The sequence below is a fragment of the Chiloscyllium punctatum genome, chromosome 2, assembly GCF_047496795.1.
Source record: "Chiloscyllium punctatum isolate Juve2018m chromosome 2, sChiPun1.3, whole genome shotgun sequence".
NCBI lineage: Eukaryota > Metazoa > Chordata > Chondrichthyes > Orectolobiformes > Hemiscylliidae > Chiloscyllium > Chiloscyllium punctatum.
In genome coordinates this window covers 93,607,388-93,634,111 of record NC_092740.1, presented here as the reverse complement: position 1 = coordinate 93,634,111, position 26,724 = coordinate 93,607,388, and the positions used below count along the sequence as shown (strand labels likewise).

Sequence of the window (26,724 nt, the reverse complement as noted above, 5' to 3'; positions counted from 1 at the left end):
AGAACTAGAGGGCATAGGTTTAGGTTGAGAGGGGAAAGATATGAAAGAGACCTAAGGGGCAACTTTTTCACACAGAGGGTGGTAGGTGTATGGAATGAGCTGCCAGAGGATGTGGTGGAGGCTGGTACAATTGCAACATGTAAGAGGCATTTGGATGGGTAAATGAATAGGAAGGGTTTGGAGGGATATGGGCCGGGTGCTGGCAGGTGGGACTAGATTGGGTTGGGTTATCTGGTCGGCATGGACGGGTTGGACCGAAGGGTCTGTTTCCATACTGTACATCTCTATGACTCTATAATGTGTATTTCTTACACACCAGTAAAAGCAGCCAGAGAATAACATCGGAACAACAACAGTTCCAACCAGCCAAAGAAGGATCCTCTCAACTTCAGAACCAGCAACGAAAGAGCACTGAACTGATCTTCCACTTTTTGTACCTCTTCCAACAATCTGTTTTCCCCAATTATCTGTCTCTGTGCAAGGGAAGTTTATAGGGGGATTAGACTTTTAGTTAATAGTGTTATGTGCCAATAGCTTATATCTCTTTACTTGGAGTATGGTCTAATTAGTTGTAATCAGTAATAATCCTTGTTTAGTACAGAAACTAGACGTGCTTTCAATTGACCTTAGTCTGAAAGTCAAGTAAATTGGGGTGTATATACGTTTTTAGAAGGACTCTATTTACAGCACACTATGCCAGTGAATGTTAACAAAGTTTGGAAGCTTATGGTCCAGGATTTGGATTGGATTGGAAATAGAGGTAATGAAAATTGGTTGTAGTTTGCTACTGAAGAGATGAAGGGAAAAGTTTGAATCATTGTACCACACTTGCTAGCACCTTTGTATTTGCATGGCATGGCTTGAGCTGCAAACATCAGAATAAGGTTCACGATGTCAAAGGTTAATGTAAATGGATTCCATGGCCCTTCTTTGTCCCACTTTGCTATGAACTATGCTAAACTGTCATTTGTGTATGATGTGAATGCTGATTGTTTACATTAAGAACCTGTTCTGTTCTTGAAACTCCTCATGCAGGTTCAGTGAATCTAATGGATTCACCACATCAGGGCTTATTGTCGTGGTGCTATGATGCAGTGAAGGCACAGAGAAATTGAGGAGCTGCAAATGTGCCAGCAAATCCAGGATGAGTAATAACCTCTGGCATATATCAAACAAACAGTTTCCACATAAAGAAGTTGCTGCAGATGGTCCTCACAGGATGTGAAGAGGTACAAGAGACCTCGAGTCTATTGTCTCTAATGCCATTTCCTCCAGATGAATGAGAGGCAGTGTTTGTACAGAGGAGGATGTCCCGGAATATCATCACAGAACTGTCATCTGCTGGAGCATGACTTGCAACCCTAAAGGATGGGTGGCCATTCTGTCTCAATGGTCATCCAGGCGAGAGTTGCACTAAATGTTTATGCAACTGGCTATTTCCAACGGTCATTGGGACTTGTGTGGGATCCCTCAATCCTCAACCACAAATGTATCAAGGCTTGTTATCATTGCAGTTTATGTCAGATCACACCGTTACATCTCATTTTCCCTATGACATGGTTACCTGGTCAGTACTGTTGCCCAGGCAGCAGGCTTTGCCACAAAAAAATGACTATACCATAGACTGTTCACACACATTGAGAGAACCACACCATAGCATGTCTGACTTTATCAAAAGAAAATGCTTCCATTCTGCAAATCTACAAGTCACCTGTGTGATAATGCTGTCACTTTAAAAAGGTTATTTTGTTCTGGGTTTTTTTGAGGCGAGGTTAAAAAGGCAGAGATGACGAAGTGGCGACTGAAAACAGCTTAAGTAAATAACCTAGGAAACCTTTAGATTTGTTTTTAAAAGCAGGTATAACAATGGAAGGGGAGTAGGCAGTTCTCCCAGACCAGGCTTCCAGTTTTTGTTTTGTTAGCTTTAGTAGTCAGAAGCTGTTTGGGATCCCAGAAGAATTGGAACTTTAATGAATGATTTTTAGCTGCTACATTCTCTGAAATATCTCTATATTGTTTCCTCCTGGATTGGAGAACTGCATGGAAAAAATCAGTGTCTGAATTTACCTCTTTGCCAAGGGGTAGGTTTATGGGATGCTACTATATCGGAACAGTTAATTAGCAGGAGGTACAGTATCCATTATTCGGTTAGGTTTTATAATAGTTAAGTTATTCTAAATTCCTCTTTCTTTTGTTTGTATTTTAACTATGGTATTTAAATAAATTGTGTTTTACTTAACATTAAATAGTTTGACCATTTGTATCACATCTGGAACACAGCACTTCACATCCAACTTTAAAGTAAGAAAACGTTCGTGTATAGGCTACTTTCTTAAAATATTTTGATCGAGTATGGTCTGGTCTATTACATCTGTGATCATCAGTACCATATCATGGAGATCTGTATCAATTATACTGGAAGCTGTCTATATCCCAGAAGTCTCAGACTCCTGCTTCATGTCAAGTGCCAGATGCCTAACAAGGATGAACTGCTAATAGACCAGAGCTGTACTCTGTAACATGGCCAATGACTCTGTTATACAATCCTCTATATGACATCAAATGTAGATACATTTATTCCACAAGGACCATCATAAAGCAAGCCATCTGAAGATCAGGTTCCAATGCTTGGATCCGTACAGGGTACATTGTGCTGCTTATCCTTCCATGCTATACTCTGCATGATGCAAAAAGAGGATGTGGTGGATGCTGAAAAGCTAAGAGTGGCAGTTGCCTTTTGAGAAGAAAATTGAGAACATTGAATAGATGGAACATCATCTTCAGCATGATACAGCAGTGTCACGTCAGATGCAACAAGCTTAGCAGGAATTAATTCCAATAGTTGTGAATTGGATGAAGTGATCAGTCACCGGATAAGTTTGTTGCTGCCTTGAAAATCAAGAAACCCCTGTTTATTCTTAAAGGCAAATGCATTGTTTTTTTTTCATTTGCTAACTGTTATTTAGTAAACTTAACACATTTTATATAGTAAATAAGCTTGTTAACATTTAAACAATTAATTGATATAATTTTAATAGTGTAACAGGTTTTTTTATAAGTACTTACTATCTAACTTATTGCTTTGGAATTTTCTTTTACTGAAATGTATGTTTACCATTGTCGAAAATCTTCTCTTTCTGAAATTTGCTCAATGGCTCCTGAATTGGGAGCAAAATTCACGTGTGCCACCTCCCCCTGCCAAATGCAGAAAGGATAGATAACTCTGCTCCAGAAAAACACATTGCCTGGGCTGCTTTACAATGAGTGTTTCTTCTGTTGTCAGCCCAAGTAGGATTTTCACCAGTATCTTTTTTCAAAGACCATGTATTTATTGTGTGCATGATAAGCACATCAGGTTCACAAAACTTTCCTTTGAAATTTTAAATTGATATTTTATGGTCGTACAATTCTCTAACAGCATTTCTCATCAGCAACTATTCAAAAATTTGTTCTTAGGATGTTATTGGCCAAAATTATTACTTTACTTCTTGTGCCCACATAGTAAGATGAGCCTTCTGTTAAATCATTGCTCCTAAATTATTAGGTTACCATGAGATTGATACTGGTGTCTGCCATGACTGTAGTCGCAATATTAAGAAATGTGAAACCCCACTTCTGAGTGGGGAGGTATTTAAAATGCCAGCAGTTTTCATACAGCATTTGCTTTCTGCAGAATCTGGCCTTGTTGTCACCTTTTGTTTCTTCTAGTTACTTCATTTTTGGCCTGATATTTGTGTCTCTGTTCCTTAGTGAAGTCTCCAGTTTTCTAATCACATAACCGATCTTTATATTATCTGCATAATTATTAATCATACTTCCTAAATTAAAGTCATAATCATTTACGTATATATCATTACAACACAGGGTAAATCCCTCTGCTAATTTAAGCCAGCAACACAGAAAAGATTCATCCTGTGCTGTAATGTTAAAATTCGAGAGGCAAAGAACTATTCCAGAGGTCACTATTTGAAGTAAAAATTAACAACTTTATTCTCTGTTGGACTTAAAGAAAAGTAAAACCAACAACTATTTACAATTCCTTTCTCTTAAACCTATTTTTTAACACCCCACTCTACAATACTAGTCCGATACAAAATCCTAATTAAGATTTACAAAAAAAGTATCACATTTCAAAACCGGTCTGCTTTGTTGAGTCTCCTTTGTAGATTTTCCTCTGTAGGTTCTCTCCAGGTCGGGTTCGATGTTCTGCTGTGCAAACTTCTTCCACAGACAGGTACCTCTTCGAGAGCTCTTGAGTAGCAGCCTACATTTGTTGGTCTTCTAGCAGTTCTCTCTCTAGCTGTTCAAAATGTCCAGTTTTATACTCCAAAACATTGGATCATTTCATTAGTTTTAATATTGTCAACATACTAAATTCAAATTTAATTCAATTCTGGTATCTTGGGGCATAATTCAAACTGGCCGAATTTGAATTTGTTTTTGTTCCATAGTAACATAGCTGCTGCGAGCAGTTTCGACCAAGTGTTACATTGTTACCTTGTTCCGGACTCTTTGTTTTGTCCTTGCTAGCTTTTCAAGCCTCTTTAAGGTACAGTACCTCTACACCTTCATAACACCTCCCCCTTAAAAAAAAGAACCATCATAACGAAAAGATGGCTTCATTTTTTTCTCTCTTCCTTAACCACAATATCCTGACATGTATATACGACTTTAATCTAAGTTCATATTAACTTGTTCCCACATAAGATTAATATCCCCATTCAATGTTATACTTATCTATACTTTATCAGTTAAATCCGCGATACCGCATCTGCGGCATGTACGATATGTAAATTAGAAGTCTGTAGTTTAAGACTCCAATGAAGTAGTTGCATTTTCTTGTCTTTAAAGCATTCCAAGAATATAAGAGAATTGTGATCCGTGTACACAACCGTCTCTGACACATTGTTTGTGACATACACGTTAAAATTCTGTAAGGCCAGTACCAAACTCAATAGTTCTTTTTCGATTGTGGAGTATTTCCTCTGGTGGATGTTGAGTTTTTTTCGAAAAGTAACCAACTGGCAGTTCAATCTCATCATCATCCTCCTGTCGCAGTATAGCTCCGACTCTAATGTCACTAGCATCGATGGCAACTGTAAAAGGCTTTGAAAAGTTTGGTGTAGCTAAAACTGGTACAGTGGTTACTATTGCTTTCAAATGGTCGAATGCCTCCTGGCACAGTTCTGTCCACCAAAACTTTGTGTTCTTCTTCAGCAAATCAGTTGACGGCACCACTACACTGCTGAAGTTTGGAATAAACTCCTGATAGAACCTGCTTAGTCCCAAGAATCGAAGCAACTCTTTCTTTGAGGTTGGTCATTGAAATTCCTCAATGACCTTCGCCTTTGCGTTCCCTGGGGCCAATCTTCCATGACTGATATGATGTCCCAAGAACGTCACCTCTGCTTTTGCGAATTCAGTTTTGTTTAAGTTTATTTCCAGTTTTGCTTCTTGTAGTCATTCAAAGAGCACTGCCAACTGTTCTATGTGATCTTTCCAGGACTCACTAAAGATCACTACATCATCCAAATAGACTGCACAGTTTGTTAACCCAGCCACACCTCTGTTCATGAGTCTTTGGAATATGGCAGGTGCGTTCTTCATTCCAAAGGGCATCACTTTAAACTGATATAGCCCATTTGGGGTTACAAACGCAGAAATTTCTTTCACTGTCTCTGATAAAGGTTCCTGCCAGTAACCATGCAGTAAGTCCAACTTTAGTGATGTAACTGGCTTATCTTGACTTTGATGATACAGTCCTCCAATCTCTGAATTGGATATGAGCCTGATTTTGTAACGTAGAATCCACAATAATCCATGCAGAATAATTGAGTCACGTCCGCTTTGGGGAAATAAGACGATTGATGAACTCCTCTCGCTCTGGCTTGGTTCGATGATATCCTCATTGAGTGTGGCCTCTACCTCCTTCTGGACTTGTCTGGCTTTGAAAGGACACGCTTCAGGCTCACTGCCTTTATTCCTGATGAAGGGCTTTTGCCCGAAACGTCGATTTCGAAGCTACTTGGATGCTGCCTGAACTGCTGTGCTCTTCCAGCACCACTAATCCAGAATCTGGTTTCCAGCATCTGCAGTCATTGTTTTTACCTACCTGATAGGGGTGTTGTTTTATTGGAGCAGTATTCCCTACATCGACTTCATGTACAATAGCATTAGTCTTCCCCATCTGATTCTTACATGTGTCGTTATACTGCAGTGACGAATCTTTCAACTGTGTTCTATGCACCTGAGACAGATAGTTTACTGACCTGCAAGTGAGTGAGGACTGCAGATGCTGGAGATTAGAGTCTAGAGTGTGGTGCTGGAAAAGCACATCAGTTTAGGCAGCATCCAAGGAAAAGGAGAGCTCTTCCTGATGAAGGACTCTTGCCCGAAAGGTCGATTCTCCTGCTCCTCAGTTATTAACCTGTCCTACTCCGCAAGGACTTCTTTATTTTTTAACATATTTTGAGGCACATCAAAATCCACACTATCTGGATTTAATGTACCCAATACCGTTTTTGTCTATCTGGCATCATTACTAGATAGTTCACTTGTCTCAATTTTTTCTTAATTTGATAGAGACCACTAAACCTGGCTTTGAAAGGATCTCCTATCACTGGTAACAATATTAACATGTCATCCCCTCGGGTAAACATCGGAGTCTCAGAGCTTTTATCTGTAACCCACTTCATTCTATGCTGTACCGTCTTTAGGTGCTATTTTGCTAACTCACTGACTTGATTTAGTCTCTCCCTCACCTCCGATACATAATCTAATCTGACTTTGGTCCTGTCAATTGTTTTATAATTAATTTCAAATGGCCTCTTACTTCATGCCCAAATATTAACTCGAAGGGAGTGACCTGAGTAGATTTGTTTGGGGCACCTCTGATGGCAAAAAATACAAGTGGGATACCTTTATCCCAATCATTTGGATAATCCTGACAGTATGCTCTCAACATGATCTCCAAGCTCTGATGCCACCTTTCTAAAGCTCCCTGGGATTCAGGATGATATACACTGGATTTAAAGTGCTGTATACCTAAGCTATCCATAACCTCCTTAAAGAGCCTAGCAGTAAAATTTGACCCTTGTCCGACTGAATCTCTCTGGGTAGCCCATACAATGTGAAGAAAACTACTAACTCCTCTACTACCCTTTTTGTCTTTAATTCTCAATAATGGAATTGCCTCTGGAAATCTGGTAGCCATATTCATTATGGTTAACAAGCACTTATCTATTTCTCTGACGCATCTAAGTGTTCAAGTAATTCCCTTACGATTTCAGCTTTACTTCTGTCCATGGTAAAACCCAAATATAACTTCTTTGCTAATTCTAAAAGTATGGCCTTTCTCTTTCCTTCTAAACTTTCTTGGCAAATTTGAGAATCATCTTCAAACCCCAGAACCTCTTTTGCAATTTTAAGGGCCATTTGTCTCGCTTGTAATGTAACTAACCACAAGTCACCGAAATTAAACAAATTGTCTCACCTACATTTTATTTAAAGATCTAGCACACTAACCTATTAAAATCTACTGGGTTTTCTCATACGCCAAATCGAATCAAACAAGTCCAAATCTCAGACTGGATCTATCTAAACATGTTCAAATCGTGAACAAAAGCCCCCAAACTGTTATGGCATGGGGTAAACCCTTCTGCTAATTTAAACTGGTAACATAGAAAAGATTCACCCCATGCTGTATCTGTTAAAATTCAAGAGGCAAAGAACTATCCCAGAGGTGACTATTTGAAGTAAAAATTAACAACTTTTATTCTTTAAGTCCAACAGAGAATATTAAGCCCAACAACTATTTACAACTCCTTCCTCTTAACTTATGTTTTACCTCCCACTCTACAATACTAGATTAGATTACTTAGTGTGGAAACAGGCCTTTCGGCCCAACAAGTCCACACCGACCCGCTGAGGCGCACCCACCCAGACCCATTCCCCGATATTTACCCTTGCACCGAACACTACGGGCAATTTATCATGGCCAATTCACCTAACCTGCACATTTTTGGACTGTGGGAGGAAACCAGAACACCCGGAGGAAACCCACGCAGGCGGGGGTGGGGGGTGTCGGGAATGTGCAAACTCCACACAGACAGTCGCCTGAGGCAGGAATTGATCCCGGGTCTCTGGCACTGTGAGGCAGCAGTACTAACCACTGTGCCACCGTGCCGCCTACTAGTCCAATACAAAATCCCAATTAACATTTACAATAGAAAAATCACGTTTCAAAATGGGTTAGCTTTGTCAAGTCTCCTTTGTAGATATTCCTCTGCAGATTCTCTCCAGGTTGGGTTCGAAGTTCTGCTGTGCAAACTGTTTCCACAAACAGGTACCTCTCAGAGAGCTCTTGAGCTAGCAGTCTACATTAGTTGGTCTTTAGGCAGCTCTCTCTCTAGCTGTTCAAAATGTCCAGTTTTATACCCCAAAACATCAGATCATTTCATTAGTTTTAATATTGTCAGAATACTCAATTCCAATATGATTGGGTTCTGATATCTTGGGGCATAATTCAACCTTATTGGCCAAATTTGAATTTGTTTTTGTTCCATAGCAACACAGCTGCTGCCAGCTGTTTCAACCAAGGGTTACATTGTTACCTTGTTCTGGACAGTCTGCTTTGTCCTTGCTAACTTTTCAACTCCTTTGAAGTACACTACCTGTACATCTTCATAACAATATATACCACAACAAAAAAAAAGGACCTGCAACATGATCCTCCTTATCCTCACTGGAAGCAACCTTCTAATCACAAGAATATCCCTCAACCTCTTTGCTTCTTCCTACAGAAATGTTTTTGATCCAATTTACCATTTACCCTTGGATCCCATGGACCTTTACTTTCTTGACTGGTCTCTCATGTGGGACCATGTCAATGACCTTGCTAAAATCCTTACAAACCTCTTAAAAACTGCTAATCTCATCAGTTCTTCGTGTTAGCTGATCAATAAATTCAATCCAGTTAGTCAGGCATGATCTTCCCTAATAAATTTATGCTTTCACAGTCCTGTCAGGCTTTAGACTTCCCTCCCTAAACACTCTGCCTGGTTATCCAACTTTCCCTCTCCAAACTAAAACTATCTCCTTCACTTAACTCTTGGTCATCTGTCGAAATATCTCTTTATTTGGCTCCATGTCGTGTAAATTACTCCTTGGTATCTTTTTGTAATATCAGGAGTGCTACATAGACAAACATTGTCATCCGTAATCTGTGATTTTCTAAATCCCAATTACTTTTTCTAGGTTTGAATATGACCTCATCCTTAATTCTGACATAAACAGCAATCACCACCACCAATGGTTTTACTTTGAAGTGAGTGGAATGCGAAATGCTGTTCCTTATCGATTCAACATTATCAACTGTGAAAAGTCCAATAGTCAATTTAACTATGGTAAGCTTTTTTTTTAACATTTCACTATCTTATTCTTATCACTATTTCAGTCTCCTCAATTATTCAGCAAAATGCAGACATGTCATATTTGAACAATATCCTTTTGTTCCAATGCCCAGTAGTAGCATTTGTATGATCGCAAATATTAGAAATTTATATTATGACCAGCGATAACCCTAATATTATTATGTGATAATTATAAGAATTCTTGTTAGATTTTCAATATCAGCCACATTATAAACTTATTTTTTCCAATCCATAATTCTTAAGATCACATAATTTTGATGAGATTAACTGTATATTAATTGTTACATAGAGTACAGTTTCTCATTCATTTGACAAAAATTAAGTTTGGAAAATTCAAACAGGAGTTAATAACAGGAGCTTTACTGGCAACAAGAGCAGTTGGTGAAATATGTATTGAAATCCAAAAAAATGATTTAAATGTTGAAGTGGTTGCATTAAATCTTTCAATTTATGGGGAGGTGCAAGTGTTAGTGGCATTGTTAGCTGACTCGTAATCCAAAGACACTGGCTTATGTTCTCAAGGCACGGGCATGAATCCCACCATGGCAAATGGTTCAATTTGAATTCAATTAACATATTTGGAATTTAAAAGATAGCCCAATAGTAACCATCAAATCTTACTGTCAATTGTGGGACCTCTATAAACAGGATGGTCTACACCTGAACCTGAGGGGCACCAGTATCCTTGGGGGGAGGTTTGATAGTGCTCTTTGGGGGGGTTTATACTAACTCTGCAGGGGCATGGGAACCTAGACTGTAGCTTTAGGGTGCAGGACCTGGAATGTAGGGAGGTTAGGAACATGGCATCAGTCTCAAAGGAGGGTGCCTGTAAACAGGAAAGTGGCTTGAAGTGTGTATACTTCAATGCAAGAAGTATACGAAATAAGGTAGGTGAACTTGCAGTGTGGGTTGGTACCTGGGATTTCGATGTTGTGGCTATTACGGAGACATGGGTAGAACAGGGACAGGATTGGCTGTTGCAGGTTCCAGGGTTTAAATGTTTTAGTAGGGTAAAAGAGGGGGAGGTGTGGCATTGCTTGTCAAAGATAGTATTACAGCAGTGGAAAGGACAATGGATGAAGACTCGCCATCTGAGGTAGTTTGGGCTGAGGTTAGGAATAGGAAAGGTGAGGTCACCCTGTTAGGAGTTTTCTACAGGCCTCCTAATAGTCCTAGAGACGTAGAAGAAAGGATTGCGAGGATGATTCAGGAGAAGAGTGAAAGTAATAGGGTGGTTGTTATGGGGGTCTTTAACTTTCCAGATATTGACTGGGAAAGCTATAGCTCGAATTCATTAGATGGGTCGGTGTTTGTCCAATGTGTGCAGGAGGGTTTCCTGACACAATATGTAGATAGGCCAACAAGAGGAGAGGCCATACTGGATTTGGTTCTGGGTAACGAACCAGGCCAGGTGTTAGAATTGGAGGTAGGTGAGCACTTTGGGGAAGGTGACCACAATTCGGTGACTTTTACTCTAGTGTTGGAGAGGGATAAGTGTGCATTGCAGGGCAAGAGTTATAGCTGGTGGCAGGGAAATTATGATGCGGTGAGGCATGACTTAGGATGCGTGGCTTGGAAAAGTAGGCTTCAAGAGAAGGGTGCACTCGATATGTGGAGCTTGTTCAAGGAGCAACTATTGAGTGTCCTTGATAAGTATGTACCTGTCAGGCAGGGAGGAAAGGGTCGTGTGAGGGAGCCATGGTTTAATAAGGAATTGGAATCCCTTGTTAAAGGGAAGAGGGCGGCCTATGTAAAGATGAGGCGTGAAAGTTCACTTGGGGCGATTGAGAGTTATAAGGTAGCCAGGAAGGATCTGAAGAGAGAGCTAAGAGCAGCAAGGAGGGGACATGAAAAGTCCTTAGTTGGTAGGATATGGGAAAACCCAAAGGCTTTCTATAGGTATGTCAGGAATAAAAGAATGACTAGGGTAGGAATAGGTCCAGTCAAGGATAGTAGTGGGAAGTTGTGTGCAGAGGCTGAAGAGATTGGGGAGACACTGAATGAATACTTTTCGTCGGTATTCACTCAGGAACAGGACATTGTTGCCGATGTGAATATTGAGTCACAATTAATTAGAATGGATGGCTTTGAGGTATGTAGGGAAGAGGTGCTGGAAATTCTGGAAAGGGTGAAAATAGATAAGTCCCCTGGGCCTGATGGCATTTATCCTAGGATTCTCTGGGAAGCAAGGGAGGAGATTGCAGAGCCATTGGCCTTGATTTTTATGTCCTCGTTGTCTACAGGAATAGTGCCAGAAGACTGGAGGATAGCAAATGTGGTTCCCTTGTTCAAGAAGGGGAATAGGGATAACCCTAGTAACTATAGGCCGGTGAGTCTCACTTCTGTTGTGGGCAAAGTCTTAGAGAGAATTGCAAGGGATAGGATTTATGAACATCTGGATAGGAATAATGTGATCAAGGATAGTCAGCATGGTTTTGTGAAGGGCAGGTCATGCCTCACAAACCTTATTGAATTCTTTGAGAAGGTGACCAAGGAGGTGGATGAGGGTAAAACGGTAGATGTGGTTTATATGGATTTTAGTAAGGCATTTGATAAGGTTCCCCATGGTAGGCTACTGCAAAAAATACAGAGGTATGGCATTGAGGGCGAGTTGGAGGTTTGGATTAGGAATTGGCTGGCTGGAAGAAGACAGAGGGTAGTAGTTGATGGTAAAGGTTCATCTTGGAGTGCAGTTACTAGCGGTGTTCAGCAAGGATCTGTTTTGGGACCATTGCTGTTTGTCATTTTTATAAATGACCTGGAGGAGGGGCTAGGACGTTGGGTGAGCAAGTTTGCGGATGATACGAAAGTCGGTGGAGTTGTTGACAGTGAGGAAGGATGGGGCAGGTTACAGCGGGATATAGATAAGCTGCAGAGCTGGGCAGAAAGGTGGCAAATGGAGTTCAATGTAGGTAAGTGTGAAGTGATTCACTTTGGTAAGAGTAACAAGAAGATGGGGTACTGGGCTAATGGTCAGATACTTGGTAGTGTGGATGAGCAGAGGGATCTTGGTGTCCATGTACACAGATCTCTGAAAGTTGCCACCCAGTTAAATAGTGCTGTGAAGAGGGCATATGGCGTACTGGCTTTTATTGGTAGAGGAATTGAGTTCCGGAGTCCTGAGGTCATGTTGCAGTTGTATAAGACTCTGGTGCGGCCACATCTGGAGTATTGTGTGCAGTTTTGGTCGCCATACTATAGGAAGGATGTGTAGGCACTGGAACGGGTGCAGAGGAGGTTTACCAGGATGTTGCCTGGTATGGGAGGAAGATCGTATGAGGAAAGGCTGAGGCACTTGGGGCTGTTTTCATTGGAGAAAAGAAGGTTTAGGGGTGACTTGATAGAGGTGTACAAGATGATTAAGGGTTTAGATAGGATTGACCATGAGAACCTTTTTCCACGTATGGAGTCAGCTATTACGAGGGGGCATAGCTTTAAATTAAGGGGTGATAGGTATTGGACAGATGTTAGGGGTAGATTCTTTACTCAGCGAGTCGTGAGTTCATGGAATGCCCTGCCAGTAGCAGTGGTGGACTCTCCCTCTTTATGGGCATTTAAACAGGCATTGGTAGACATATGGAGGATAGTGGGCTAGTGTAGGTTAGGTGGGCTTGGATCGGCGGAACATCGAGGGCCAAAGGGCCTGTACTGCGCTGTATTTTTCTATGTTCCATGTAAATCCATCTCATTCACTGATGTCCTTTAGAGAAGGATACTGCCATCCTTCCCTGGTCTGGCTTACATGTGATTCCAGCTTAACAACAATGTTGTTGACCCTTAACTACCCTCTGAAATGGATTAGCAAACCACTCAGTTGTACTGAGCATTTCAAGAAGGCTGCAGTTCGGGATGGACCTAGCTAGCTGCTAGGTCAATTTCTGTCAATGCATCATGAAACAAGTTGTCGACAATGTCAATTTAAGGAAAATAGTTTTACTTGTTTTTCTAGACCTTTTTGATTTCACCAAATGTGCCTTGGAGACACTGCATTTTACTGTGCAATGACCATGAATACAGCTTACACACGCACAGAGGTGATACTAGATTAAGTAATTGTGAAAAGATTAAGGACTTTACGTAAGGTTAGACGTGCATGTTCAGTGTTACGAACACTGTACTTAAGTGTTTTTACTGCTCTGACCCCATTTTGGTGCTTGAGAATGGACTTAATGCCCATACCTATGGGAATAATTTGGGAGGAGGTTAGATAAGACGTCTCCGATAGTGGGACACTTGTGACATTGTAGTGGTGACAGTAAGGAACAGGGCGAGAGAGCTATGACAATGTGGTTGTGGGTGAAGACCTGTGACAGTGATGTAGATGAGATGTGGTTAGTGGGTATGTAGGTAAGGTGGCTGCAAAAGCCATGAGAGCAGAGGAGTAGGGAGCTGTTTAACCGACAGAGTTTTTGAGTTAAAAGCAACCACCCGTAATATTTGATTTGTAAGGTCAGGATTCAAGTCTCAAGGTTTGGCCAGTTATGTCACGCTAACCTTTTAAAAAAAATACTGAGATTAAAGGGGCCATACAAGTATTAGCACTCAGTTGGAGTTTCATGTCAACCAGGGCTGACTCAGATCTCACACCCTCAAAATTTCAGCTGGCAACCTAACTGAGAGTTGTGATCCACCATTTTGGAATCACTATGCTTACGTTTCATCTATACCACACAACTATGACATAATCTGGACTTGCTTGACTATACCTTGGAAGATGTGAATTTCAAACCGCTTGATTAATTGTTCCAAATATTATCACTCAGATAGTAGAAGATATTCAGCATAGGTCTAAAGTAAATACTTGGAAAGCATAATTGCTAGGCTGACATTCAGTCATTAGACATTTTTTAGTAGGAAAAGATGTTTTTCACTGGAAGAATTTAATAATTTTACAAGCAGATAGTTGAAGGCACGCTGTCACTGACAGCTTACAGCAAAGATGCAGAATGTATAAGTAACACAAATGATCTGTGTGATTCATAAATACACATTTCTAATGAACAGAGTGTGGAAAAATCTAGCATGAAAGAGAAATTGCTTTTTTTTATATATATATATATATATATAAATAATATAACAGCGTTTCGGAAGAAAACATTTGGAAATTTAGGTAGGTCTTTCAACCCAAATATGAAGGTGTAGAAAATCTGTTGAATGTTAGCTTCTGTAGTTACAGTGATTGTGACTTTTTATAGATGTTTCCTAATCAAATTGCTCAAGATGTTATGACACACTGCTGCCATTTAAACGTCAGTTGATACCTGAACCTGCTGTACCTGTGATTCCAATCACCTCCAGCATTTCCCTGGAAATAGTAATGAATGAACCTCCAAGCTTTTGATGATGTACTGAGGAGTCAAATACTAATACTTAGCAGCACCCCAAGGCCCTCAGTTGTGCTTGGGACTCCACACAGTTGGATAACCATAACAGAAATCCTGACATTCATTTCCCAAAATTATTCTCAGCAAATGCCTTTGTCTAGATTTGTAGCCAAATCACTCAGGAATAGATTATATGAATTTTTTTATTCTTTCACAAGTCTAAGACTGATAATTTGGTCAGCTACACTCCAAGCAGATTTAATGGATGAGTTTAGAGTGTGGTGGAGAAGTTATTCTGATTCAAAGATCCTCTCCTGCTTAAAATGCAATAATCTTTTTATAAGTACATTTATAGAACCTCAGTAACATTTTTGCTTATTACAGTCTTCTTGCAATGGCTTTGGTGAGGGTTCTACTTTCAAGACGTACTCAATCAATCTCATATGCTGAACATTAAACATCAACAAGTTCTCTAAAATACATGGGTGTGTTTCTGGTTAAGGTCAATTAAGATAATTACATAGTTTTATTTTTAAACAGCTAGAACATGCTATTCAGTTATATACACTTGAAGGGATACTTAAGGGTGCAATATGAACCTGAATCACAAGTTGATTTAATTTCTAAGTAGCTTTCTTTCATTGGCTTCTGCAAAATGTATCAATAGCAGATCACACTTAAGATTACTCATTTTCCTAGCAAATGTAATGGTATATAAGTAATTCAATTATTCACTACTACAAAAATATTAAGATTTTGATTACTGATTTTTCTAGAAAGATCTTATGATGCCCCTTCGACAATGAGACAAAAATGTCCTATGTGTCTGATGTGAGGAATAGTCAAAGTACAATAAATTTCTGGAAATACTCAGCAGGTTAGTCAGCATCTGTGGAGAGAACAGATAAGTTAACATTTGAGGTGTAACCCATTGTCAGTTCTTGAGCAAGTTACAAATGAAAAAAAAATTAAAAAGAGCAGAACACATCTGCATGTGCTCTATATACTTATGTGGCAGACATAGAAGAAAAAGGGAACAGATTCTGGCAGTCTATGACAGAAGACAATGTTAGTTTTTAATAGTTTTCTCAGTTTTTTACATAAAAGAGAGATGGAGTCAACACTCTGGATCACTGCTGTCTGCACTCTGATTCTTTTATTTTTTGACCCATGCCTTTTTCATCTTCCTGGTTCCCGTTCTGCTTGAACATACTCTGCATTGCTGGTTTTACATGGTTTCATTTTGCCCTGCCCTACCTCACTCTACCTCACAGCTATTGACAATTCCTTGTGTATTGTAAATATCTTTAATTTCTCCTATTTTGATTCCTATTGTATTGTCTTATGAAGCTAAAATCATTTATATACTTTAGATTTCAAGTAATTACAAAGAAGGACAAAAGAAAGTCAAAAGTAAGTATGTTGAGTTGGAAGAGAGCTAATGTTGTAAGTTGAAAAGGGATTTGGCCTAAGTGGATTGCAAAGATTTACAAGTTAAACAGTGAATGACCATTGGGAGGCTTTCAGAAGAATTGGTCTGTGTACAAGCATACACATTCCCACGCGGTAAAGGAAAGCCATCAAAAGTTAGGTTTCTCTGGATTACTGAAGATATAGAATTAAATGAAACAGAAAAAAAAGGAGGTTTGTGATAAATATCAGGGTTTTAATACAGTAGAGTCCTAAATTGAATACAGAAAGTACAGATAAGAGCTGAAAAAGGAAATGAGAAAAAGAAAGCATTTGAGAAGAGATCGGTGAATCATATAAAAGATAGCACATGATCCCTTATTAATGTATAACTAGTAAATAGGTAATAGATGGCATAGAACTAAGACCGTAGAAGAGATGATCTTGTTGTTCCAGAGAACATGGCTGGAATTTGATGAATACTTCACATTTGTATTCACTAAAGAAGAGTATGCTACCAATAAAGGGAAGAGGATGTGGGATATGGAATAAGATTTTTTTAAAAAGTAAAGAAAAGGTCAACAGCGGTCAAAGTAGAAAGCGATCATCCAGTGATATCCCAGTGGAATATATCAAAAATACCTGAGGGAAATAGGAGTGGTAATAAATTAGACTACAATCTACCACATTTCCTTCATGCAAGAGGAGTGGAAGATTGCAAAAAAAAGGATAAATGTGGCAACTATAAGCCAGTCATAGAATCCCTACAGTGTGGAAGGCCATTCAGTCCACACCAACCCTCCGAAGAGCATCCCACTCAAAGCCAGCTCCCTTTACCAGTAACCCTGTATTTCCCTTTATATAATCCACCAACCTACACATCCCTGGACACAATGGACAATTTAGAAATAACCAGTGCACCTAATTTGCACATCAGAGGGCCTGGAGGAGACCTTGGGAGAATGTGCAAACTCCGCACAGACAGACGTCCAAGGATGGAATCAAACCTGAGTCCCTAGCACTGTGCAGCAACAGTGCTAACCAATTGAGAAAAAAACAGACCCAGTAAATGAAAGCTGGCATGGATTATTTAAAGATTAAACTGTGTTTGTTGAACTGAAGTCAGTTATTTGGTGATGTAAAAGAATGCATGAGAGTAGTCTGCTTGATGTGTGTGTGCCAACTCTGCAAAGGTGTTTGATAAAGGAGCACTTAATACATTTATTAGCAAAACTGATGTCCTTGGTAGTAAATGAACAGTGGCTGCTTGGAACTCAGGTCACGAACAAAATGTTTGCATTTTAAATTGGATTCCGTATTGCGATAGCTGAGCGTTTTAGTTTTTTTTTATTAATCTGTGTTTGTGAATCCAAGTCGCCTTTACAAAGATTCCAGATGACATGAAACTCAGAAATGAAGGAAACAATGAGGTGGATAGAAGTAGACATACAAAAGACATAGAGTGATGAAATCAGTATGTGTATGACATAATTGTAATTTAGTGACCTGATTGATTTTCTTCCTATGAAAATTAATGTCGGCTAAGAGATCCAATTTTAAAGGAGGTACAAGAACAGAGATACTTGGTGTAAATGCAGATAAGTCTTTGAACATGGTAGGACAAGTTGAGAAAGTTGTTCGGAAGACATTTGAGATCCTATACTTTGTGAAAAGTGAGGAAGTTATAAAACACTGTTTAGGTCCTGGCTAGTTTAATCTGTCTAACTCTGCATCATGCACTTTAAGAACGATGTCAAAGCATTGGCGAAGCTACAGAGAAGATTTTAATGGAGCGATACCAACATCTTAGGCGTCTTATATCTTGTGCAGTAGGATTATATTTCCTGGAGCAGAAACCAGGAGAGATTTGGCTAAAGTGTTAAAATCATTAAAATTTTGACAGGTTAAGAAGGGAGTAACTGTTTCCAGTGGCAAAATTGTAAGTAAGCAAATGACACAGATTGAAGATAATTGGCAAAATAACCAAAAATGACATCAAGTAAAATAAATACTGCATGCAGTGACATCTGATGATTTATTATGCAGTGCTGAAGAATGTCACAACAATACATTTGATAATAGTTTGAAAGGAAATTAGATGCATACTTGAAATGGAAAAAATTGCAAGGCTATTTAGAAAGAACAGAAGACGGCATCTAATTAAATTGATCTTCCAAATTGCAAACGAAGGCAGTGTTGTCCAGTCTGTGACTGTGCTGTAATTGATTTACCTATTTTGATTTCTCATTTCTGTGTTTTACTCACCATCCTACTACCTTTATGTGTCTTTGTCATATCTCGCCATCTTTCCTTTTTTGCTTTCTTTAATATGCTGCAACTTTCTTTTATTTATGACAAGAGTTACATTTGGAATATTAACTCATCTGTTCTCTCCACAGAGACTGCCAGACTTGCTATGTTTCCTATTATTTCAAATTTCTGGCATCTGTAGATATTTTGTTTTGTATTTACAACTTTGACATAAGTGAATTGAACTAAACTTTGCATAAGTACCAAAACTGTAACTGTACATGGAATTCAGGTATAAGATTTCCTCATGTAGCAAGTTTGTTGAGAAGATTAAATTATTCCCTTGTTAAAATAAAACTTAAAATGAGACAAACCTGACCTAGTTATTTGAAAGTATTTATTTTATCCGTATTGCTATTAATCATTCATTCAACAAATAAATAATATTTTACAGTTGGATTACCAGTAGGTGAATCATTTTCAAATTTTACACTATTCAATTTAAAGCAAATCCCTAAAGGCCATCGAGGCAGATATGTCAATCCACTAATATATATTTCAACATGTTATTTAAAACCACTGCTGTGACATGAGATGTCCCATTTCATAGTGGTACATCAGTCCAACTTGAACTACGGGGAAGGGGTAAAACAACCTTTGAATGGACAGCTATTTATTCTCATGAATGAGAATATTATAATGTAGCTTTATATTGGTGATTTCTTCATCTAATCTCTGGTCAGATAATTTGCTGAAGCTCAACCTGATTCATCAGCATTCTTCCTAAATGTCTGAAATGGTATTATTGAGATATTCAACTTTTGGATGATTGTCCGTGTGATTCTTTGTAGCTTGTATTGTATGTGCTAAAAAGATAACACCATAATAAACAAAACACAAGTTAAAATAGTTTATAATGCCTTACCATGGTTTGGGAGGGAGTGGGGGGGGGTTGTGGAAGGTGGTGTGGCAGGAGCAGCAGCATTTTTCTGTGCCTCTGCACTGCAGTTTGTCTACCAAAGCAGCATGAGGAAGAGTCCTGACATTTGCTTTACTTCCTTAAAATATCAGCTTTCTCCACCAAAGATGAAAGTCTTAGTTAACACATTTCTTTTCCTCTGGCTTAAATGTGAAGTTTTCATTACTAAACGTAAATGGGAATAGTGCTGGAAACTATAGTGATAAGTTATGATGAACTACCTCATTGAATATACTGTACTGCTGAAAGGATGTTGCCTCCAGAGAGCATCAGGTCACAGTTGAATTGGAAGCTAGGGCAGCATGCATGACAGAGCAGGTTATTTGAAGGCCTTGTAGGCTAACAGACTCTAATTGTATGCTGTCTTTTTGTGGTATTGTTATATTGGAAATGATTATTTTAAGTAATCAGTTCTTGTTAAACTAACTATAGTTAAAATAATGCTGTGAATTACTGATAGAAAACTAAAATTGTGCTTGTCCAAGAGCTGAAGCTCACAATTTGATTTATCGTGATTTGTTGAACATATGCAGGGTGACTGAAGTAATATTCCTTCTAGTGTTGAGACAGGCAGTACAAATTCCATTCTCTTGCTTTCACTAATTAGTTTTAAATGTTATGTAAAGATCTGAAGTAGTATCTATAATTTCTTAAAATTGAAGTGAATTTGAAAATTCAGATCACAATTTGCCATTTTAAATTACCTAGATGTACTGTTAGTAACTGCTACCCAGAAATATCTGTGCCAGGGGATCTGAAACAATTTATCATGGTTGATAGAAGGCTATATTCATTGGTCAGATCATCGTGCTTAGGATTTATTTGCCTTTAAATAGTTGGTAGTGCCAAATGCTATACAAGTGGTATGACTTTGTATTAAAGCTATTTGTAACTTGACTCTGAATAATTTTATTTCTTAACGAAGGCCTTATAAGTAATCGCTTTGAATCAGAATTTGGGAGAATATGATCAATTGGCTTTTCCAGTTCTTTTAAGTTTCAAATCCTGTTTAAATAATGGAGCTAATACTGTGTTGTGAATCTGAAAGACACCAAAATACTGGAAGCCCGTGAGGTTTACTAAGAGAAAGAAAGTCCAGTTTTCTTTTCACAGCATTCTGAAATCATTTGAAGAATATGACAGAAATCAGCTATCATGAGATGGGATTCCCCACTTTCCAATCCACATATACCACACAGGGCTACACTCTACAACTGGAGCTTCATAACATAACTTTATTCACCAGCATTGACTGAGAGTAGGATTTTGTGCAGCTCCACTCAGTGTGTTTTTAGCAGAGAGTAGTCACTTCCAATAGTTTCCACTTTCATGCCCTCCATTGTGCCAACTCCCTTATTGAACGCTGGTACTGCCAAGACTGATGAAGTTATTAGACAAACAGGTTGGCTGGAAGATCTCAAGGATGGAATTTCCTCCAACTAAGGGGTGGAAGTTCGTCAGAGCCATAGAGATGTACAGAACGGAAACAGATCCTTCGGTCGAACTCGTCCGTGCCGACCAGATATCCTAATCTAATTTAGTCCCATTTGCCAGCACTTGACTCATAACCCTCCAAATCCTTCCTATTCATATACCCATCCAGATGCCTTTTCAATGCTGTAATTGTACCAGCCTCCACCACTTCCTCTGGCAGCTCATTCCATACACATACCTCCCTCTGTGTGAAAACATTGCCCCTTAGATCCCTTTTATATCTTTCCCCTCTCACCCTAAACCTATGCCCTCTAGTTCTGGACTCCCCGACCCAGGGAAAAGACTTTGCCTATTTACCCTATCCATTTCTGTCATAATTTTGTAAACTTCTATAAGGTCACCCCTCAGTCTTCAACACTACAGGGAAAACAGCCCCAGCATGTCCAGCCTCTCCCTGTAGCTCAAATCCTCCAACCCTGGCAACATCCTTGTAAATCTTTTCTGTATACTTTCAAGTTTCACAACATCTTTCCGATAGGAAGGAGACCAGAATTGCATGCAATATTCCAACAGTGGCCTAACCAATGTCCTGTAATAAAGGAAAGCATACCAAATATCTCCTTCACTATCCTATCTCCCTGTGATTCTACTTCCAAGGCACTTTGAACCTGCACTCCAAGGTCTCTTTGTTCAGCAACACTCCCGAGGACCTTACCATTAAGTGTACAAGTCCTGCTAAGATTTGCTTTTCCAAAATGCAGCACTTTACATTTATTTAAATTAAACCCCATCTGCCACTCCTCAGCCCATTGACCCATCTGATCAAGATCCCATTGTACTCTGAGGTAACCTTCATCATTGTCCACTGACACCTCCAATTTTATTCTCATCTGCAAACTTACTAACTATACCTCCTATGTTCACATCCAAATAATTTATATAAATGCAGTGGACCCAACACCAATCCTTGTGGCACACCACTGGTCACAAGCCTCCAGTCTGAAAACAACCCTCCATCACTACCCTCTGTCTTCTACCTTCAAGCCAGTTCTGTATCCAAATGGATAGTTCTCCCTGTATTCTATGATATCTAACTTTGCTAATCAGTCTCCCTTGAGGTACCTTGTCGAACACCTTACTGAAGTCCATACACATCACATATCCCACTCTGCCCTCATCAATCCTCTTCGTTACATCTTCAAAAAGCTCAATCATGTTGGTAAGACATGATTTCCCATGCACAAAGCCATGTTGACTATCCCTAATCAGTCCTTGCCTTTCCAAATACATGTTAATCCTGTCCCTCAGAATTCCCTCCAACAACTTGCCTACCACCAATGTCCAGCTCACTGGTCTATAGATCCCTGACTTCTCCTTACCACCTTTCCCAAATAGTGGCACGACGTTAGCCAACCTCCAGGTTCCAGCACCTCCCCTGTGACTATCGATGATACGAATATCTCAGCAAAGTGCCCAGCAATCAGTTCCCTAGCTTCCCACAGAATTCTAGGTACTCCTGATCAGGTCCTGGGGATTTATCCACTTCTGTGCGTTTTAAGACATCCAGCATCTCCTCTGTAATATGGACATTTTTCAAGACGTCACTATCTATTTCCCCACATTCTATACCTCCCATGTCCTTCTCCACAGTAAACACTGATGCAAAATACTCAATTAGTATCTTCCTCATCTCCTGAGTCTCCACACATAGGCTGCCTTGCTGATCTTTGAGGGGGCCTCTTCTCTTCCTAGTTACCTTTTTGTCCTTAATGGATTTATAAAATTCCTTTGGATTCTCCTTAATCTTATTTACCAAAGCTAGCTCATGTCCCCTTTTCGCCGTCCTGAATTCCCCCTTAAGTGTACTCCTACCACTTTTATACTCGTCTAAGGATGCATTCAATCTCTGCTGTCTATACCTCACATATGCTTCCTTTTTCTTAACCAAAACTTCAATTTGATTAGATTAGGATTAGATTAGATTAGATTAATCTAATCTAATCTAATCAAAAACTTCAATTTCTCAAGTCATCCAGCTTTCCTACACCTACCAGCCTTTCCTTTTACTCTAACAGGAATATACTGCCTCTGGACTCTCATTATCTCATTTTTGAAGGCTTCCCATTTTCCAGCCATCCCTTTACCTGTGAACATTTACCCCCATCAGCTTTTGAAAGTTCTTGCCTAAAACCATCAAATTAGCCTTCCTCCACTTTAGAACTTCAATTTTTATATCTGGTCTATCCTTTTCCATCACAATTATGGTCGTTGGCCAAGATTTTCCTCACTGACACCTCAGTCACTTGCCCTGTCTTATTTCCCAAGAGTAGGTCAAGTTTTGCACCTTCTCTAGTAGGTACATCCACATCCTGAATCAGAAAATTTTCTTGTACACATTTAACAAATTCCTCTCCATCTAAACCTTTAACACTATAGCAGTCCCAGTCTATTTTTGGAAGGTTAAAATCCCCTGCCATAACCACCCTATTATTCTTAGAATAACTGAAATCCCCTTCCAAATTTTTTTCAATTTCCTGCTAACTATTGGGGGGTCTATAATACAATTTCAGTAAGGTGATCATCCCTTTCTTATTTCTCAGTTTCACCCAAATAACTTGCCTGGATGTATCCCCAGGAGTATCCTTCCTGGGTACAGGGATAATGCTATCCCTTATCAAAAATGCCACTCCCCCTCCTTACTTGCTCCCTTTCTATCCTTCCTATAGCATTTGTATCCTGGAACATTAAACTGCCAGTCCTGTCCATCGCTGAGCCATGTTTCTGTAATTGCTATATCCCAGTCCCATGTTCCTAACCATGCCCTGAGTTCATCTGCCTTCCCTGTTATTTATCAGTCCTACCTTGGCCTCTGCTTTGTTCCTGCCTGCCCTGACTGTTTGACTCGCTTCTTTTCCCAATGTACCAATCTCAGATTGATCTCTTTCCTCACTATTTCCCTGGGTCTCCCCTCACCAACTTTACTAGCTTAAATCCTCCTGAGCAGCTCGAGCAAATCTCACTGGCAGTATATTAGTCCCCCTCCAATTCAGGTGAAATCCGTCCATCTTGTACAAGTCACTTCTATCCCAGAAGAAATTCCAATGATCCAAAAATGTGAACCCTCCTCCCCTGCACCAGCTCCTCAGCCATGCATTCATCTGCTGTATCCTCCTATCCCTACCCACACTACTAGGAGTAATTCAGATATTACTACACTCAAGGGACTCCTTTTTAAATTCCTGCCTTCAGAATCTCATCCTTTTCCCTTCCTGTGTCATTAGTTCCTATGTGTACTATGACCTCCTGCTGGTCCAGCTCTCCTTTGAGAACATTCTGTACCCTCTCTGAGATATCCTTGATCCTGGCACCATGGAGGTAACATATCATCCTGATTGTTCACTGCTGGCCACAGAAATGTCTGTCTGTGCCTCTGACTAGAGAGTTCCCTATAACAGTCAATCGCTTGGAACCCAACGTACCCCTCATTACATAGAGTCAGTCTCGATAGCAGAAACTTGCCTCTTTGTACTGTATACCCCTGAGAGTCCATCACCCCCTACATTTTCCAAAACAGTATAGTCATTTGAAATGGCTATAGCCACAGAAAACTCCTACACTACCTGCTTACCCTTCCTACCTTTTCCTGGAGTTAACCTATCTACCTGACTGTATCTGCGGCTTTTCTCCTTTCCTATAACTGCCATCCATCACACCCCATAGCTGTTGTAAATTCCTCATTGCCTCTAACTGGCGCTCCAACTGATTCATGCAATCTGAAAGGATTCCCAACCAAAGACACTTCCTGCAGATAATTTAGTACTTATGGTTTATATTTTAAAAATATACTCATGAGACAGATCTCAATAAAACATGTAATCAAGAAAGAACCCACTCTACTCACTACTGTAGACTTGCAGCAAGGCTGCACTTAGGAACTATGCACTTATCTGTTCCTATGCTGTGAGCTGTCCCACACAGGTGCCTCCAAGCTCTGCTGTGAATTTTGCTTGTTTGTTAATTTTTCCTAGATGCACTCTGATGTCCAGAGCAGCAGACAGCAAAGTCAGTAACTGTGCAGATACAACTGTGTGTCAGTTAGCAGTGTAGGTTTCATTCTCTCTCTCTCTCTTCCCCCCTCACTGACCATGTAGTTGCTGCCTTTTGTCTGTCCTCCTCCTTTTAAAAGTGCTGTTGTTTTGATCTTTTCTCCCCAAAGTTTCAAAACAATGCAATAGCATGTAAAACAGTAATTGCTATTCCTGGAATTTGAGGAAGTCACCTCCAACATCTCAAATACCTCAAAAAAAGAGCAGCTCTTGCAGCCACAATGTTTCTTGTCCTCCATCTTGGATTACCCAGAATCCTTTAACCAACTTTGCCCACTTGAGGTGCACGCATGCATCCATAAAATACATGCCAAAGTCTTTAAGGAACAGAATTCTGGCCCTTTTATTTAGCATGCCTCTTTAGGTCGACAGAATTCAGACATTCTATGAGTGGTCATCATGACCAAATCAACCTAGTCTCACTGATACTAGAAAGTGTGCAGATTTAAGTCTGCCGATACTACCATCCTGTATAATACTTAGTCCTGTCCTGCTCTATTGCAATGTCACAATATGTAATAGTGTAAATCAGCCAATAGTTTGATATTAATTGTCATTGACTGCAGGATTTACCGTGCAGATTCAATCTTAAATCCTTCTTGCCCCCTCACCCCGGCTCCCAACTCCTACCCATGGCAGTTGTCTACAGCCACTTTCATTATCACAGTGGCAAATCAGTCACGTATGCTGTGTGTGATAGAAATGCACTAGCATTTTTAAAAACTTTAAATGTATTATTTGTTAGTACACTGCAATTTTCTTTCCTTGAATTTTTTTGTCAGTAAAATAAAGGTCTTAATAACATGATGAATGAATAAAGAATAGAGGATAAATTCTGCACTGTTGCAGTTGTGAAACGTACCTGATGAATAAGCAGTTTATTAATAATATTTATTTTATTAATCTTTTTACATGAACAAGAAAATTTTAAAACTTTATTTTCTTTTTGAAGGTATGCATCCCATAATGTATTCTGTCCAAGAAGCCATGCTAGGAAGACCGCAGTGGATTCGAGCTGGCACAGATATCTGTTATTACAAGTATGTGCTGTACTTTTGTAGAATAACAATCTGATTTTTCATGTAATTTTCTACTTTTCTTACTGCACTGTGCATAAAAAGTAATTAAATGTAGTTTGAGTTTTTATATTGCCACAACATTGAAATTGTTGATTGTTAAGAGAATTGTAATTTGCCATACTTCAGCTTCACTTGCTTCTTGCAATAATTTTCCCAGCATTCATTCTACTGTTAGAGACAATTGCTTTGTTATATAATTATTGATACACTTACTGTTGGCTGTTGGGAGGTTTGATAGTTTTACAATCTCAGATTTTCCTAATTTTTGTCAGAAATTGTGGCCTCTGTTAACATTCACAAGATAGATATAGATTAAAATATTTTGAATTGTATTCATCATAACTGAAATGCAAGAAAGTAGTTAAACAACAAAAGAGTACAGCATGAGAAGAGGGTGCATGGGGCTGTAGTAGAATCTGTTAAGTCTTAGTTAATTGATTAAGTTCAAATCTGCAATAGGAAAACCGTTTCCAATTAGTCCTGACTCCACTAAGAAAATTGCCTAAACCAATTCCGCATATGCTGAATATTATATTTATGCACACATCCTGTTCTTTGTAGATAAAACAAACATGTCCACAGATTACACTTCTTCCAGTGAGAAAAGAGCTAAGAAGATACCCAATCCCTGCCCATCTTCATTGGATCAGTCAAAGTCAACACATTTGATGTTAAATTAACTGAGACAGTTAATAGTCCCGGTTGTGTCTT

General features: G+C 39.3%; 1 protein-coding gene across 8 annotated transcripts in view; it reads left to right on the top strand.

The window, feature by feature from the left end:
• The window catches only part of agtpbp1 (ATP/GTP binding carboxypeptidase 1), a 338,830-nt gene that overhangs the window by 211,694 nt on the left and 100,412 nt on the right, over window positions 1-26,724 (top strand). For all 8 annotated transcript variants that reach the window (XM_072585860.1, XM_072585842.1, XM_072585823.1 and 5 more), the window contains 2 exons: window positions 9,256-9,404; window positions 25,887-25,974. In XM_072585860.1, coding sequence (XP_072441961.1) covers window positions 9,256-9,404; window positions 25,887-25,974 — 237 coding nt within the window. The remainder of the gene's footprint in view (window positions 1-9,255; window positions 9,405-25,886; window positions 25,975-26,724) is intronic.